The sequence below is a fragment of the Enoplosus armatus genome, chromosome 11 (genome assembly GCF_043641665.1).
Source record: "Enoplosus armatus isolate fEnoArm2 chromosome 11, fEnoArm2.hap1, whole genome shotgun sequence".
In the NCBI taxonomy this organism is placed as follows: Eukaryota; Metazoa; Chordata; class Actinopteri; order Centrarchiformes; family Enoplosidae; genus Enoplosus; species Enoplosus armatus.
The window spans coordinates 19,789,232-19,805,369 of NC_092190.1; the positions used below are offsets into that span (position 1 = coordinate 19,789,232).

Below are 16,138 nucleotides of genomic sequence, written 5' to 3' on the forward strand. Positions count from 1 at the left end.
AAGCCCTGTCACGTCTGGGTGAGGTCCAGAAAAGTGATTCTGCTTTCAAATGGTGTGGGGTTTGTGTAAGTGAACTCCAGTGTGGTCCACTGTGGTCTGCAGCAGATGTCAAAGCTTTCCACTCCACACTCAAAGTGGAGTAATGTGATTGGTTGAGCATGTCACATCATGCCTTTCTTTTCATTACATCCAGCATTAATTGTTGAGATTGCCTTGACCAAATACTTAGGAACTTGTGTTACGTAACCTAAACTAGAATATTGACAATGTTTTATACCTCTTTCATTGAAAGTATTCTAACCTTTTCGTTTATTTGCTGGTTTACATCGATTTGTCGAGAGGAGTCGAGAGTCAAATTCATTCCTCAAGCATGATTTTCAATGACACACTACATGTTGTACAGTAATGTGTTTTAGATTGCCTGTATGTATAGCAAGTAGAAGAAAGTTTGGTTTTATTCCAGCAGCAAAAAGACTTGTTGAGGTAAAAACAGAGAAGGTCAGTTTACTCTGTGTATAGACTGATGAATGCACTGGCACTTTTAGACATAATGTGCTTTTGTGGACTTGATTTTATTAGTATTTGTTGACATTGTAGGATTCTCCAGCGTCTTTTAGCACTGTGGGTGTTCTTTACACTTGGCTAGGATTGGTTGGAAAAATACAAACTACAGAAACATATACGCACAATGCTGTACTGCAGGAGAACATGTGTAGCCATGAACAGCCACTTCAAGTCGTGAACACAGGAGCGTTAATAACACGTTAATAACTTTAATAGTAGATTTAAAGCCATATTTGATAGCAACAGACCCTGATGCATTACATGTCATCTTTCAACAGCCATACAAGCAGTATGAGAGGGAGTGTGATACTACAGATAATATGCGTTACTGTGACGCATTACCATCAACCGACAGGGATTCATCATCTATCCAAAGCACACTTCAGCAGTGTAAACCTCGCTCCTCCAGCTCAGGAAAAGTCTGCCTTAGACTTAAAAATATAGCAGCGGACTAGAGAAAAGAATGGGAGGAGGTTGTTGTGACAAGGAGTGAAGATGTGCCTCACCTTCCTCCTTAATTTGCATTGCTTTCTGTCACAATTTGCATAAACAATACCATGGCCCAGACTTTCCAGGACACAAATTTGTCTGAATTGTCTTCCACCTCATCAAGAGTTGGTGAGTGTATTTTGGTACGGTCTGGGCTCGGTTCACCACTTCTCTACTCAATTGGCAGGTTTATTGGGTTGGCAGGTTAACAAATTTTGGCCTGTCACTGGCAAAAACAAACACTTTTAGTGGATGTACTTTTCACGGGTGAGCAAGGATTACGTTGAAGCCCGTTCGCAGCTACCAGTTGAGGCGATCTACAGGACCAATTCCAAAACATTTGGTAACTATTACTCATTTAGACACCTGAATTTATAACAAATAGGGTCAGGTTTAAAAATAGCAGAATTTCCCTTTAACATCACTTGCCCGGTAAGTCAGCAACTCCATCCACAACACAATAGTTGGGCAGCTGCGATCACGCTCACAAAACTGAGAGAGACTGCAACAGAGAGCAGACCTGCCAGGCCTCTGTACGCCACTGTGGGCAGCCACAACAGAACTTTGACACTGAACTGACAGAGCAGGTAGACACTATAATGAGGTGACTGGAGCTACATGTGACCATATTATTTATTTATAAGTTGAACTTACTAGATGTGACATTAATGATCAATTACCTTGTCTTTTTTTTCTCGTTACTGCCCTACTATTTGACAGATTTGACATTACTGTGATGAGACCAAGATGCATATATAATACAGAAGGACTCAAACATTATCCATGCCTTGGCATCGCATCATTATCATCGTCTCGCTCCGTATAACAAACTAGGTACAGAGCAGCATGCACAAGGTAGGCCATAATAAGCACACGGCTACATCTGGAGACATATTTAATTCCTACAAAAACATCTGCTATATTGATAGCCAGTGAACACTGTTGTTTGTGTTTTTAATCACGGTCTCGTGATTCAGGAACAATCTTGATGTCACTTCTTCCTTGGGTACTCTAATGAGACCCTACAGGGCCACAGCAATCACTGCTCAGGGCAGAAAGCTGACAGCAGGGACAGAGGCCAGATCAGAAGGCAGCAAATGGTGTGTATGTGTGTGTATGTGTGTGTGTGTGTGTGTGTGTGTGTGTGTGTGTGTGCGCTTGACATGATTGGCTATTGATTGAAGACTAAACCCCTTGAGATACCTGAGAGTGAGCATGGAAGAGAGGGAGAGATGGGGGGGTCTCTCACATTGATGAGTATCAATCAACGTACTGGTAGAGAATTTAGTATGCAGAGGGGGTCGATAGGATGCATGAACTCTGGAACTTAAGCAGTCACAAACCCTGCAAGGACCCACTCTGTCCCTCTGTGTGCTTTATTATTAGTCAATATCACATCACAGTATACAGCGATATGTCCCAGATACTCTTGCAGCAGCATTTTATTTTCCGTTGAAACACTGAGGTATACGTGTTGTACTGCAGAACTCTTCTGCTTTCTGGCAGTTCAGTCTTTTGCCATTTTATAGACGCCTGACATTTAAATAATGGCACATGTGTTCATGCTGCTGGGCTGTGTGTTAAAGGGTCAGAGCTGATGCACTTCGGTTCACAGCATTCAGACTGTTTCCTGCACTAAAATGCAGAATACATTTAAAATACTGTATGTGATATGATTGATCTCCTTATCCTTTTGGAACATTTTAGGGGCATGTTTATGGTGATGACACCATGAGAAGTGTTCATTCAGTTCTTTTGTTTTTTAAGGTTAGTGGTGGTGAGGGTCCATGGGAGATCTGAGCACAAGATTTCTCACAACACATCACAAATTGAAAAATGTCTAAAAGTTTCATACTTACATTTTTGTTTTCCAATATCTTTCTGAAGCTGTCTTATAGTATGTTCAGTGTGACCACAGCACACACACTCACAACCTTAGTATGTATGGAATTGGGACACAGCAAATGTTTTATACTCTAAGGGAAATGCAGACAACCTACGTCAAACACTTCCTTGTCTGCTGAAGCAAATGATTCCAATCAGAAAGCCAGACGACACTCATCTTGTTAAAACATGATTTGTCAATATCAATCAATATCTTTCACACAATCCTTTTATGCTATGGAGAAGCCTAATTAGTATTCAGACTCCTGAGAATTTCAAACTTTCAGAGCTTGGTCTTCATAAAGCTTCAAACTAAACTGAGGGTGTTTGAAAAAATCCTTGGACATCAGTTAGAGGATGTACTCTGACTTCCCCCGACAGTCTGCAATGTCAACTATTCCTTGTAAGAGGGATATGAGATATCAGGGTTACTAAAAATAGTATATGGAATTTATATATGGAAATGTTGAGTATTTCAGAATTCGGTATTACATAAATATTCATGCATATGTAGAGACCGCTAACGACGGAGCTGCAGACCCTTTCAAGCCAGTTAGCATATTCCATTTTAGTGTCATTCTTACTAACTGTGTTTGTTATACAGGTGCGCACACACACACACACACACACACACACACACACTAAATTGCCCATGAGGATGCTTCCTTTCAGCCACTTTAACCAGCAAATGTATTCAGCGAGCAGCCACAGGAGGAGTTCCACTTCAGAAGCCTCAACACAGACAAACACACACACACACACACACACACACACACACACACATCTACATAAACAAGGATGTGTGCTGAAAACACACTCCCACAGCTCCACCCACTCACCACTGAAGTTGATTACAACAGGCTGTGACTCAGTGGGAGTGGGTCATGGATGGATGACTTTGTGTTTTCAGTTGTTGTGACTCCAGAGAACCACAACAGCAGTGAAGCAGCACCAAAACTTCTAGAACATGTTTTTACTGAAGACAAATATTCTTAAGAACCACATGCAGTACTTTGGAGAATTTTCCAAATTTGTACAATTACCTATTGTGTGTCATGTAATAACCATACTAATAAAAAATGTAATAAATGTAATCATGTCTTCTGGTTGAAGAATGAACATATGGTATGTTTATGTTGCACCTAGTGTCAAAGAATGTTTAGCTCCACGCCATATATCATAGTAGCCTTATATAAAGTATACTATACTGTACTATACAGTAAACAGGGACTGATTCTGGTTATGACAAGTCTGAGACTTCTGTATACATGAAAATACTGCGGTAATTTATCCGATGCATGCTCTTCCTTATGGCCGCAGAGATTCCTAGCGGCTTTGACTCACTGACAAATAAACCTGTTTTTTTTTTACCTAGCTCAACTAACAACTATTTCCCTGGTCAGCAGACTCCCTGCAGAGTTACATTAGTTTGGTGGGCAGTCCAGGAAAGCAATCACTGTAAGCGAAACACTGAAAAACATCTCACTTTTTGACACCTGCCTGGCGTACTGATAAAGACCTGAATGGAAGAGAGTTGATGCACAAGATAGAAATGAATGGAAGGAGGGCAAATGGGGAGAGATTGAGGGAATAAGTTAAATCAATTAGCCAGGGTGTCTATCTTTTAGAAACATCTTGAACATTTGTTTTGCTAAGAGGAAGGCTGGTTTTCAACCACTCCCACGCCAACTCAATGTCTATCATCGTGTATGCAGAAATGGCTGACGGTGTGGCCATCCAGTAAGTCCTAGATAATGTAGAACTAAAGTTACGGTTCTTAAAAACACACTTACACTACCGTGTGTGTGTGTTTGTGTACACATCTGCATATAACACTCACACACAATCTGCACATCACCAAGGAGAGAGCAGTGAGGTTTGTGGGAATTCAGAGTTCCGGTTTAGGGTGCTGATTTGACTTACAAATTGTGAAGCCTGCTGTCTACTGTAGAGGCACAGAATTAAATAGGTGTGCATGAACAAGTACTTACAACACCGTATGTACTTGTTCAACGCATACAGCTCTCAGAAAGGCTGCTGTGTGCTTCAGCCCACTATACCAGATTAAAGAACTCTCAACTGATTATCACATAATCCCACCTACAAAAGCAAGTAGTGCACACAGGACGTCTCTGAAAACTGCAGCAGGAAATGTACTTTCTGCAGCAGCTGTACTTGTCGAAATACATTTCTATGCAGGCTATCAACAGGAGCTACAGTATGAATATGATTATGGAGACTATAAGCACATCTGAGACACTTTGGGCAGGCTTCACAAATGAATCATCTGCATGTCAGTGGAGTCACTGTTTGCAGTGAATCTATGTGTGATGATAAAAAAGAATTAAAGATCAAGTTAGAGTCCCCTTGAATGTGTCTTGCACCAATCAAAGCAGTGAAGCCTCACCTTGTCTCTCAGATGATGTTCTGCTGCATCAATGTTCAACGGGTCATCAAAGTTCAACAGGTCCTGGAGCAGAGGCAAAAAGAGAGAGCGCATGAAGAGAAAAGGTGCAGAGAGAAGAGGCAACAGCAAAGTTGAACAACAGTGCAGAAATAAAAGTGAAACATCAGGCCAGAAAGTCCCAAATGTTTGCTCCGCTTATTAGAGAACTTTTCTTTAAGACTTCTGAGGGTCAAATTTTGTTTCCCAATAAAAAAAAAAAAGCTGCTGAGGGATATATTGCCTACTTCAGCACTATCTGCTGGCTGCAATGTCACCCTGGATTCTGCAACTCCGACAAACAAAACAGCATAATTATGGTGTTGCCTTCGAGATGCCATGCACAACAAGTGAGGCAAGACGCGGGGTGTTATTAGAGAGATAAAAAGGGGGATGGCCTGAGAGGTTGTTTCCTGATTAAGAGGTAAGATTTAGGGCATGGCCACCCATCAGGACAGATTACCATCACCATTATCATCGTAGACGCAGTGCTGACCTCAGGGTAAGTGTGGATACTTTCAAAATGGAATCAATGATAGATTTATGCAAGCTTGCAATTAGCAAAGTATGCATATTTTGGACTAAACTAAATAATATGATTACTTTCAGCTTCTTACTTGCTGCTTGCTTTGGCACCCAAAATGTTTAAATGATCTACTAAAAAAACCCCATATTTTATTGTCTAATTTAAGAACATAACATATAATCCATTCATATTTAAAAGCATGTTTGCATTCATGTTATCAGAATCATTTTTAGCATCCCTATATCTTCATATTCCTCTGAATGATTAAACACATCAACAACAGAACCCTAAATTTAATTAGTTATCAGTGTTCTTAATTTTCTGAAGAATTACTGTTATTAGCACAAGAGGACATCCAGAACCAGCTGGGCAGGCAATTCCACGAGCTTAATGTGTAATCACATTTTCTTGTTTTTATTTCCCTATTATCCCAAAGTGTTCTTCATAATGAGAAAGATAATTTCCCCGAAGTCAAAACTGATAGTCATACTGCAGCCGTAGAGACAGATAAACAATGGCCTTGGTTAATCTGATCTGAGTTTGGATTCTTGTCATTTCTGTAACCGACATACAGTAAGCAACTTAAAAACACTTCAATAATGCGGATTTATTGATGCTAAACCAATGGTGCACTCTTCAGTTAAGGACTGTGATTCAGTTCAATCATAGTCTGTTAAAGGAGGGAGATCTCTGGCTTTAGCTTTCCTTATTTAACAACAGAATTTAGGGAAAACTATGTGTGCATACATCATTTCTAAAATCTGCAAACTATTTATGTATCCAGTCACTATAATGACAAATGAAAATGTATTTTGGGTAGTTTAGTTTCTAACAGTATGTCCATGTTAATAAAGTAAAAACAAGAAAAACTTACAGTAAACAAGGAGTTCAATCCCCAGACTACGTCCTAGGAAAAAAAAAAGAAAAAATATTACTGATCAAAGAATAAAATTGTGTTACAGTTTGAATATAAATGAAAACATACACTGAAATGCACATTTTCAACTTCAGCCTGTAAGATACAGTGTTTCCCCACACATAGGCTCTACTTGGGCGGGCCGCCCAGGTAGATAAAATCCGAATACCTTTTTTTTTTTTTTTTTTTCAATCATGACGCGCAATTGTCATTTCATAATGCACACAGACCAGCAGACTTCAGCCCCGCAGAACAGAAATTCTAGAGCGTGACTTTTACCTGAGACATTTTGGCAGTGCACCAGTTAGAGTCCATCAGCTGTAGTGAAACGATTAGTGTCAAACTGTATGCCGACATTGACAAGTCAGGTCTGTCTGTGGAAACACATCTAACATCACCGTACTAGTCACATTTATATTTTTATATATATTTTTTTAATATGTCAGTATTTGAGTGTATTAATTGTTAAAGTAAGAATTACGGCCAATGAGCCACAGTTGAATGTTTACATTTAAAAAAGAAAAAAAGGCATTTTGTTGTTTTCCCTGCTGTACTGAAAAACAAACAAACTGTGACCCCAAAACCGAGGTACATACCAAACTGTGAATTTGGTGTATCATTACACCCCCAGTGTTGGATGCCTAAAAAAAGAATGCCTTGTCGTATTTAATGTGTTCATCTTATTTTAACTTACGAGGGTAGTTGGACTGACTAGCTAGTATTGTTAGCCTCAACACAACGGAACAGTCAGTGCAAAATGATGATCAATACGTTAGCTAGCTAGCTAGCTAGCTAACATAACAAGTAGGTTAAGTCTCTCATAAACCTTTGTTTGACTAGTTTATTACTGAACCTGCCCATCACAACGCCGCGCCATCACACGCAGCGCCACCCACCACCACAAGTAAATTCTCAACCTGTGGGAAACACAGAGATGGTAACCACTATCATAAATATATCATTCTACAATAACCTTCATAAGGATAGAGGAATTCCTTCAACATTTCCCCTGAGACAAAGCAGTGGCACAGCAGTACAACGAAGGATGCAAGTTCAAAACCATTACATCCCTGAATCGCCTGTCGGCAGGAGCCATGGGGCTCTTTAAAGAACCACCGTGACATGCAGTGTACGACTCTACAGCAAGTCTGGCAGCAGCTACAGACTGTAAGGTTCTGAGTACGGGAAAAGAAAGGTGGCACAATAACTGCCTTTTATCGCTGAGGCTTACAACTTTCATTATGCCCCCCTTTCTACTTACAGGAATAGTCAAGTGAAATCTAGCAGTGACATGGTGACAGAATATTGTACTGGAAGACATCACAAGAGACCAACTAAAAGGGGAAGCTTTATTTCACTGGGAGCTGCTGCAAACTTCTGTTAGCTGATTGACATTTTCAAATCAATGCTTTCAGGGCCTCCATTCAATTATCTTTCGCTCATTCCACACATGTATTTATTTCATTTACATAATGAAATGAAGCGTTGAACCTTGAATCTTTAGACAGCAGACAACTAGCAAAAGGTCTGTTTTGCTAACTGTGTGATAAAAGCAAATGAAAATAACCTTGCAGAGACTGGCTGAAATAACCACAAAGAAAAATGTATTGTTTTTCTCCATCTCCGTCTTCTATGTACCATGGTACATACTCATAGGTTTACCAAACCCAAAAACCAAACACTGTATTGTTTTAATTCCTGGTGAACTAAAACCAAACTATTACCAGCTATTATTAGAGCCAGCGTGTTAGGCTTCATTCCTAAAGGCTATCGTACACTCTTTTTGAAATTAAATTTGGTGTATTTTAAAGAATGTCAAATTCAAAATAAATCCTCCATATCCACAGAGCATTGCACTGTGGGAAAAAAATATGTATAGACAGCACAATGAAAAATACGTTGAGATCCATATTTAGTTTGCAAACTGTCTGGTATTGAGTATATTTGAGTATTTTGTCACTTTTCCAGTGCGAACACAATACATACTAAACACCTGCTTAACTGACAGTATGTAACAGCAGTTTAACAAAAACAAAATAGAAACAGAGAATAGTAGAGTAGAATCACAATTAAATAGTGCATAAGCACAATATTTCCGCTTAAAATAGCAAAACTGTTTTTGTACTCATATGTACATTGTACTGAATTTACCATACAAGCCATTACTGCAAAGGTGTGTGTGTGAGTGTGTGTGTGGGATGAAGAGGAGAAGAGTGGTGACCAGTCAAGAAGGACATCATCACCCACTCAAAAACTCAAAAACACAATCCTTTATGACTCACAGCTTTTGCACTTACTTTTTCTCACTTATTTTTGTGCACTCACAGTGACACTCGCTGACACTCATGAACCCCAGCCACTCTCACACACACATGACCACATCCGCATCTTACATTCATGTAAACAATGATAGACGGCCTTTCAACTGTGGACCAGGAACACAAACAAACATCCACAAACTGTCAGGCCAGGGAAGGTCACAAAACAGCACAATAGTTAAACCAACACATCTTTGAGCAACATCAAAAGGTCACTGGAAATCTATACATTTCCTCCAGAGGTGAACTCCCTATGGCTGAACAGGAGATCATGTCAGCCTATTCCTGATCATTCCACGCCATAGCTCCCTTTCACGTGTCATTGGTTCACTAACTACGAAACTAGCAGAGGAGGTTACAATCTTCCCAGAATTCTGTGCTGTTGCAGCAGGCAACTGCAAGTGAGACATATTTTTTAATTTCAGTGGATGTCAAATGAAATATGTCCAATCTGGGTAATAGTTTTTAGGCACTGAAGCTCCAGCCTTAGCACTAATTCTGTAAGCCTCACCCTGCTAGCTGTGCAATGTTGACTTCTATCTCTACTTTTTACAGTGAGCAGATACAGTAGCTTTAATTCATGTATCTGTATGGTCAAACGCTGCACTCACGCCAGTTACACAAAAGCTGCAATGCCGGAGAGTGTGTTCCTAAAACTCAGTGCTCACTGGTTAGTTCTGCTGTAATGAACACAAACACACACAAAGATGAGCACATACTGTATGCAAAGCTGCTTTCCTTTCAGTGGCTTCTTAGAATCAAGACCAAGGAAAAGAAGTATTGAAAACAGCAAGAATACACAATTGAGACTGGAGTACATTATAAAACATATAGAAAGTGTATTTGTTTGTGTTTCAGAGCAAGGTATTGTTTAAAAGATAATATCCATCCACATTTTTCATCTTAAAACAAAGAAAATGCTGTAAAATAAAAACACGTATCCCGACTGTATTCGAGTGGCCACTCTATTGGAGTGGCTCCACTGGTGTAAGAGTAAGAGAGAGCAAATACCAGAGAAGGACAGCAGTATGTGATGAAAGGAAAATGTACATGTACATACAGTGCACACACCCATGAAAGTAATCAGGAGAAGGCAAATGAAATACAAGGTTGTGTGTTGTACAACATCTCGGTTCCCACTCCGAATCTCTACAAAAACTGATTATAATCACAGCTTGGTTACGGACACTGAACAGCTGATGAAACGGCATCTATATGCCAGTCACAATAGCCCGCCACACTGGCTGCATGTGGTGTATAAATGGCAGGAAAGAAAAAAAAAAAAAGATAGGAGATTCTCTCATTGTCTTTCTTTCCACATAATGTACAGTGGAACGAAAAAATATTTTCTATATTATGTCTCCTGTATTTTGCAATTAGTTTTGGTAGACCATACTGGAAATGTATTTGGAGGTTTCTTTGTAAGGTAAATCAATACCTAGATGTGTGGCTTTCAAGTCAATAGGAGGCCTATCTTAACTGTATACTGTATGTGTTGCTGATACAATTTTTAATACAGCACATCATAAAATAATTGAGCTGAAAATGTATGTGTAAAACGACAGTCACACCACAAAGTGACATCCATGCCAAATAGGTGGGGCCAGGAAGTTTGGTGACGTAGTGACTACCTACATGGCTAGTTGGTGAACTGCTGTAGCTGGCAAGCTAGCCGTTAACTGTCACAATAGCTCCCGGAGCTCCTCTCAACTGTTCTGTTTACATCCCCCTTGCCTTTTGTTCACTATTGCACACCATTTCATTCAATAAGAAGTTATTGAAGAGGGAAAATAAAGCTCTCTGAGCTTACTAATTAAACTAGTTTAATTACAGTTTCAGTTGCATCATTCAAGTGTCTGCAAATGCCACCACTGTGACTGGCTGAATGGAGCCTGATTTTATATCAAATGATTATTACAAAAGAATTTGTTTTTGAGCTATGTTTTCCTGGCAAAGACTTCCATTCCTTCTTAGTGTATCATGTGACTGACATCATGCAGAACGTAACATAATGTGTTCAGTGATATGGAGACACTTCACCATATCATGATGACATTGTAATAAAACAAACTATCTAGCCGAACAATTTTCAATTATGTGGAATATGTTCTTCATTCTGTACAAGGAAGACTAGCAGAATATGGCTTCTTCTGAGAAAGGCGTATGCTGATGTGCACAGACAACACCAGAAGGAGAGAGATAACTTGGATAAATAGAAAAATAGGAAGGGAAATCAAATCCTGACAATAACTTCAAGAGCAGTCTTGAGAGGAAGGTCAAGAAGCACCAAGGGGATTTACTGGATGACTGTCTGAACTTAAGTAAAACTGGTACCGGAGGTAGGAGGGCGATCCAATGCCTCTGAAAAAATCCCTGTCTCTCTACTTCTGCACCCAGTATGCATACATTTGCATATTTACATAATTACAAGTGCATCCCAGGGCAGTGATAGAGAGGAATGTTGATCTCTCCTTGTGTCCCTGCAGAGAAGCACAGATACGCGTCTGATCGGATCAGCATGTTTAAGTCAAACTTTAACATGAAAGGCAGAGCTTCAGCTTACAACCACATTCAGTTACACACCGTTGCGGCTATCAAACATAATTTTAGTCAAATCTTGAATAGGGATAGCAGAGGGCATCCTTGCTTTAAACTTCAGTAACTGTTTCTAAACAGCTTGCAAAAAGTGCTCAATTGAGTGAATGATAAGAAGCTTCTCTTTTATATGCAGCTGAAAGGCCTTTCATTGTGAAGTTTACCTTAAATGGCTCCGCAAAAGATTTCTTCTTGTGTCCTGCGAGGATTCTGCAGTGTTTTCAACAGCCCTCAAAAGTACAGTTTTGCACCCTTTTTTCTGTCAGTTTAAGAAAGTAAATAAGTGGACTCATGTTAATGAGTGTCACATTCAGGTCTTTTATGTTCTAAATTACCAACTGTATGGAGAACAGGGTTTTACAATATCCATCCATCCACTCCTTTGAGGTTTGAGCACAAAGTAGACATTGTTACAGGATTACAGATAGTCTAATTTGGGCTCAAATGTTTCTGTCACTACAGATTTATGAGAGAGACATGGGTTTGTTCAAAAACATGTACATTCATGGTATTTTCTCTCTCTATTTTTGACCAACTTGTGACATTTTCTTGTGGCAAGTTCATAGCTTCACAACCTCTCATTACTACTCTTAAGCAATTTCCTAAACAGCTACGAGATTCCTCGATTAATTCTCTGACATTAGCCCTACAAATAAAAGGGATAATAGGATTAATATGCTCCCAATGTATCAATGTATAAGAAAAAACACAAGAATTCCCTCAAGAGTAAATGGGACTTCTGGGGCTTCAAATATCTGACTGTCTATGGACCAAGATGTTAGAAAAACATATGAGGCATGTGATGATACAAATAATACATCAAAATATACATAATCTTCACTGGATCACTTCTTGATTGCTGTTGCTATAAAAACAATTATTACCCTCACTGTGAAACTAAAAATGAAATATAGATGTATGTCACATGTAGAGTAAACTTGACTTGAAATGGTCTCGTTAGAGTCAATCCATCACCCAAAATTTTAAGACGACAGATGAATACAAGCAACACTTACTCTTCCTGAATCCCCACAGTCAAAAACATCAGCGCTCTAAAAGAGAGTGACATTCTCTTAAATAAATATAATTCATTTACCTTTAATGTTCGGGTGGGGGCCCAGCCTGTGCCATCAATAGAGTGTTCCCGCAATAAGCTGCATTAAAAAAAAAAGAAGAAAAGAAATACACAGTCATATCCAATACTTAAGACACTTTGTGGCAGCTTGTCATTGTATGTTGTTTCTGAGTATGTACTGTAAACTGCTTAGTGTTATGCCCCTCCCACAATGCTAAAGATGTTGCCAAAGGTTATAAGCTCCACAACTGTTTATAAAATCTTTAAAAAAGAATGTGATAAGATACTTCGTTTAAGGGTTTGCCCAATTCAATTTCAGGTAACATGTGTGAGAGTGGATGTCTAGTGAAGGGAATACTTTTTTATCTTAGCAGGAAGAACAATGCTGTAACATTATACACTGCAATGTGACAACTGGAGATAAAGACAGGAAGCAGTTGCATAGGTGAGGACAATTCATGAAGGAGGTGTAGGCATTACCTTAAACAAATCTCTCCGTTCTCTGTGATGTTAGGATGCCATATTCTGGTCAGACATCTCACTTTAGGAGGCTGGAAATTAACATGGAGAGAAAAGCAAGAAAGGGGAGAAAGAGAGAGACACATTTTTATTAATTGTATTACTTTATTAATTTTTCAATTTTAAACAAACTTTTAATAACCTATTGACATACGTTTAATATAGTCAGATTATCTTTACATGATGAAGGTCTTTGCAGAAGGTGTAAATGGAAATAACTCCATGCCTTTGCTGGTGTTGCAAAATCACGTGCTTTACTAGCTGAGCTTTTGAGCTCAGGTTCTCATCAGTGACCTGTATTAAATGAAACATGACGTAAGTATTATGTAGTGATGTATTGAGACATTTTGCTTCCACTTTAACACTGTACAATAATTATAATTACCACTTAAATGCTACTTCCATATAGAACCTGTTATGGGCCAATTTTCTTTGAAGGATAAAAGAGCCCTTTTGAAAATAGAAAAACTGTTCACAGTCACCAGACCAACGTAAGGCTCTCCGAGGTTACCTTTTCTTTTCTGTGTACTCTACAAACCCATTCATTCGTAGTTCAAATTATTTGCTAATGCAATTCAAAGCATTTCATCCAAACTATTTCTCTTCAATAAGGACACACATGACACACACACACAAATAGACAAATTCTAGACAATTCAACAAGGCCATGACACTTTTAACTACAGTGTTTGCCTCAGTGATGATGTGGTTAAAATGTTGTGTGGTGTATTTTCCCATTTTGCCTGTTTTTTGAGAGATTTCTTCAGCCGTGAGCAGCCCTCAAAACTCAGGCCAGTGATCACAGATGGTTTATTCACTGTTGTTGGTCAACATGGACGCTTCTGTGCCTTCTGTGTCTGCGTATGCTCCATGTCCCACTGTGTTTTGGGCTTTTAACTTGTCTAGTTAGACAATGTTCAGATTGGAGAAGGCCAACATCGCCCACAGGGCTTCTTCATTAACTCAATTTCAGAGTTTTGCTATTTAAAGCCAGCTTACAAGTTAATACAGCACATTTAGAATAAGATGTACTTTTCCACTTTTTACAAATCTGAGAAGTCACTTAAGGTGGGTTCAGACAACAGGAGTTTTAAAATCGGGTTGCATCATGCACAAAAATAATAATGGCGTATCACACACTACAGGTTATTATTAAGATTATTGTGCCAGAGGGAGCAATAAATAAAGCAATAAATCCCAAAACGCCTGTAATCTGAGCCCGGCTTTAGTGTTGACTGGCTCCCCTCCTTAATTCCTGAAATCTGTCTGGTCAATCCAGCCCAATGCTTGAACTGCTATGCTTGCTCTTATCATTTTTAACATTACCATCTGTTAAAATTAGCCTCACATACTGCAATAGACAAATGACGGATGTTTTTATTATTCAGCTGATGTGGTGTTTGTAGAGCCGTGTGTGTATGATTTTTGTTGACTAGTAAAAGGCTGTTGTAAAATGACTATAATGATTTCATTTTAAAGTATTCAATTCTCTTAGTTACATGGAAGCTGGTGCAGTGATGGAGAGAAGAAGAAGTAATAATGAGAGACCACAGGAAAAGCAAAGAAGAAAAGGTTGCACTGATTGACACGAATGCCTCGAAATCCTGCTGCAGTAATACTCAGACTTGAAAACACGAGTATATCACCCTGGTCTTAATGTCTTTTCACTTACACACCAATACAAATTATACTCTTTTCAAAAAAATGGACTTGCCCCTCAGTACAGCTCAGACCTGCTTACTTCTACCTTACACACAAATACTCACACAATGTGCACACCCTCTTACTCCAACCTACTACCAAATCAGCTGGGGTTGGGGTCTTAACTACCACCTACAGTGCTACCTCAATTTGGAACCACTGCGTGTGTTCAATGAAAGTCACCAAAAAAAAAAACACTACACCCATCTTTTATTCAGTTCCTCAAAATCCACATGTTCAGGTAGCAAGCACGCCAATGAACCATCTTCTCCCTTCTCCATGAACATGATGTTTGTATGAGACTGTCCATGACTGTAGCTCAGCGGGCGACACCAGGCTGCAAAGCCAGGTCCCATTCGCAATGAATAACCAATTACTGTCCCAGCTTATGATTCTGTACATGTGAAGGGCATGTTAGGCTCAAATCAACTCGGTAGCTGGTAATGCTTAACCCACAAAAACCCCAGTTCCTTCCCCACCAGTCAGGTAACGGGGTGTGACGAGGCGCTGTGTGTTTCCCTGCTTCTTCTCAGGCATACATAGTACTGGTTTTGATCATATTGGGGATATGATGTTCACATGAGGTTAGCCTGATAATAAATTCATAGTCCCGTTCCCCTAACAGCAGACATTTTGAAATGTAGGGTCGATCAGACAGTGACTGTTTGGGGGAAATAATCTGCTTTGACTTCATTTATTTCAGCCAGAAAAGATAAGTGGGAAACGCGAACAGCAGCAGAGTTTATATTTATATTATATTATTCCCTAGAGAAGCTTAAGTCATTTTAACTGTGTACATGTTTTCAACAATTTAAATTCTGTTTGGCATACATTTCCAGTCTCTCCCAAGGTATTAATTATAGCCCAAAATACCTGTTCAGTTGGTCTATTATCAATTAAGGCCCCCTCCAAAGTGGACACCTATTGTTTTTAGGTCGATATCCGAGTCAAAACTCATTGCTGTTACTTAATTTCATCAGCTCTGAGCACTTTCTGTGCTGAGTAACGGCAGAACTAAAACATTTTTGGTAAAAATCTCATGGGTAGAAAACCACAGTCCTAACCTTAAGCCTGAATGTATGAATTAAAATCAATGAAATGCTGTTCA

General features: G+C 39.2%; 1 protein-coding gene across 1 annotated transcript in view; it reads right to left on the reverse strand.

Moving 5' to 3' along the window:
• Positions 1 to 16,138, reverse strand: part of ube2f (ubiquitin-conjugating enzyme E2F (putative)) — a 37,572-nt gene that overhangs the window by 3,662 nt on the left and 17,772 nt on the right. The window contains exons 6-9 of the mRNA XM_070915164.1: positions 13,291 to 13,361; positions 12,832 to 12,889; positions 6,781 to 6,813; positions 5,345 to 5,407 (exon numbers count right to left, since the gene is read on the reverse strand). Of these exons, the coding sequence (XP_070771265.1) occupies positions 5,345 to 5,407; positions 6,781 to 6,813; positions 12,832 to 12,889; positions 13,291 to 13,361 (225 nt within the window). The remainder of the gene's footprint in view (positions 1 to 5,344; positions 5,408 to 6,780; positions 6,814 to 12,831; positions 12,890 to 13,290; positions 13,362 to 16,138) is intronic.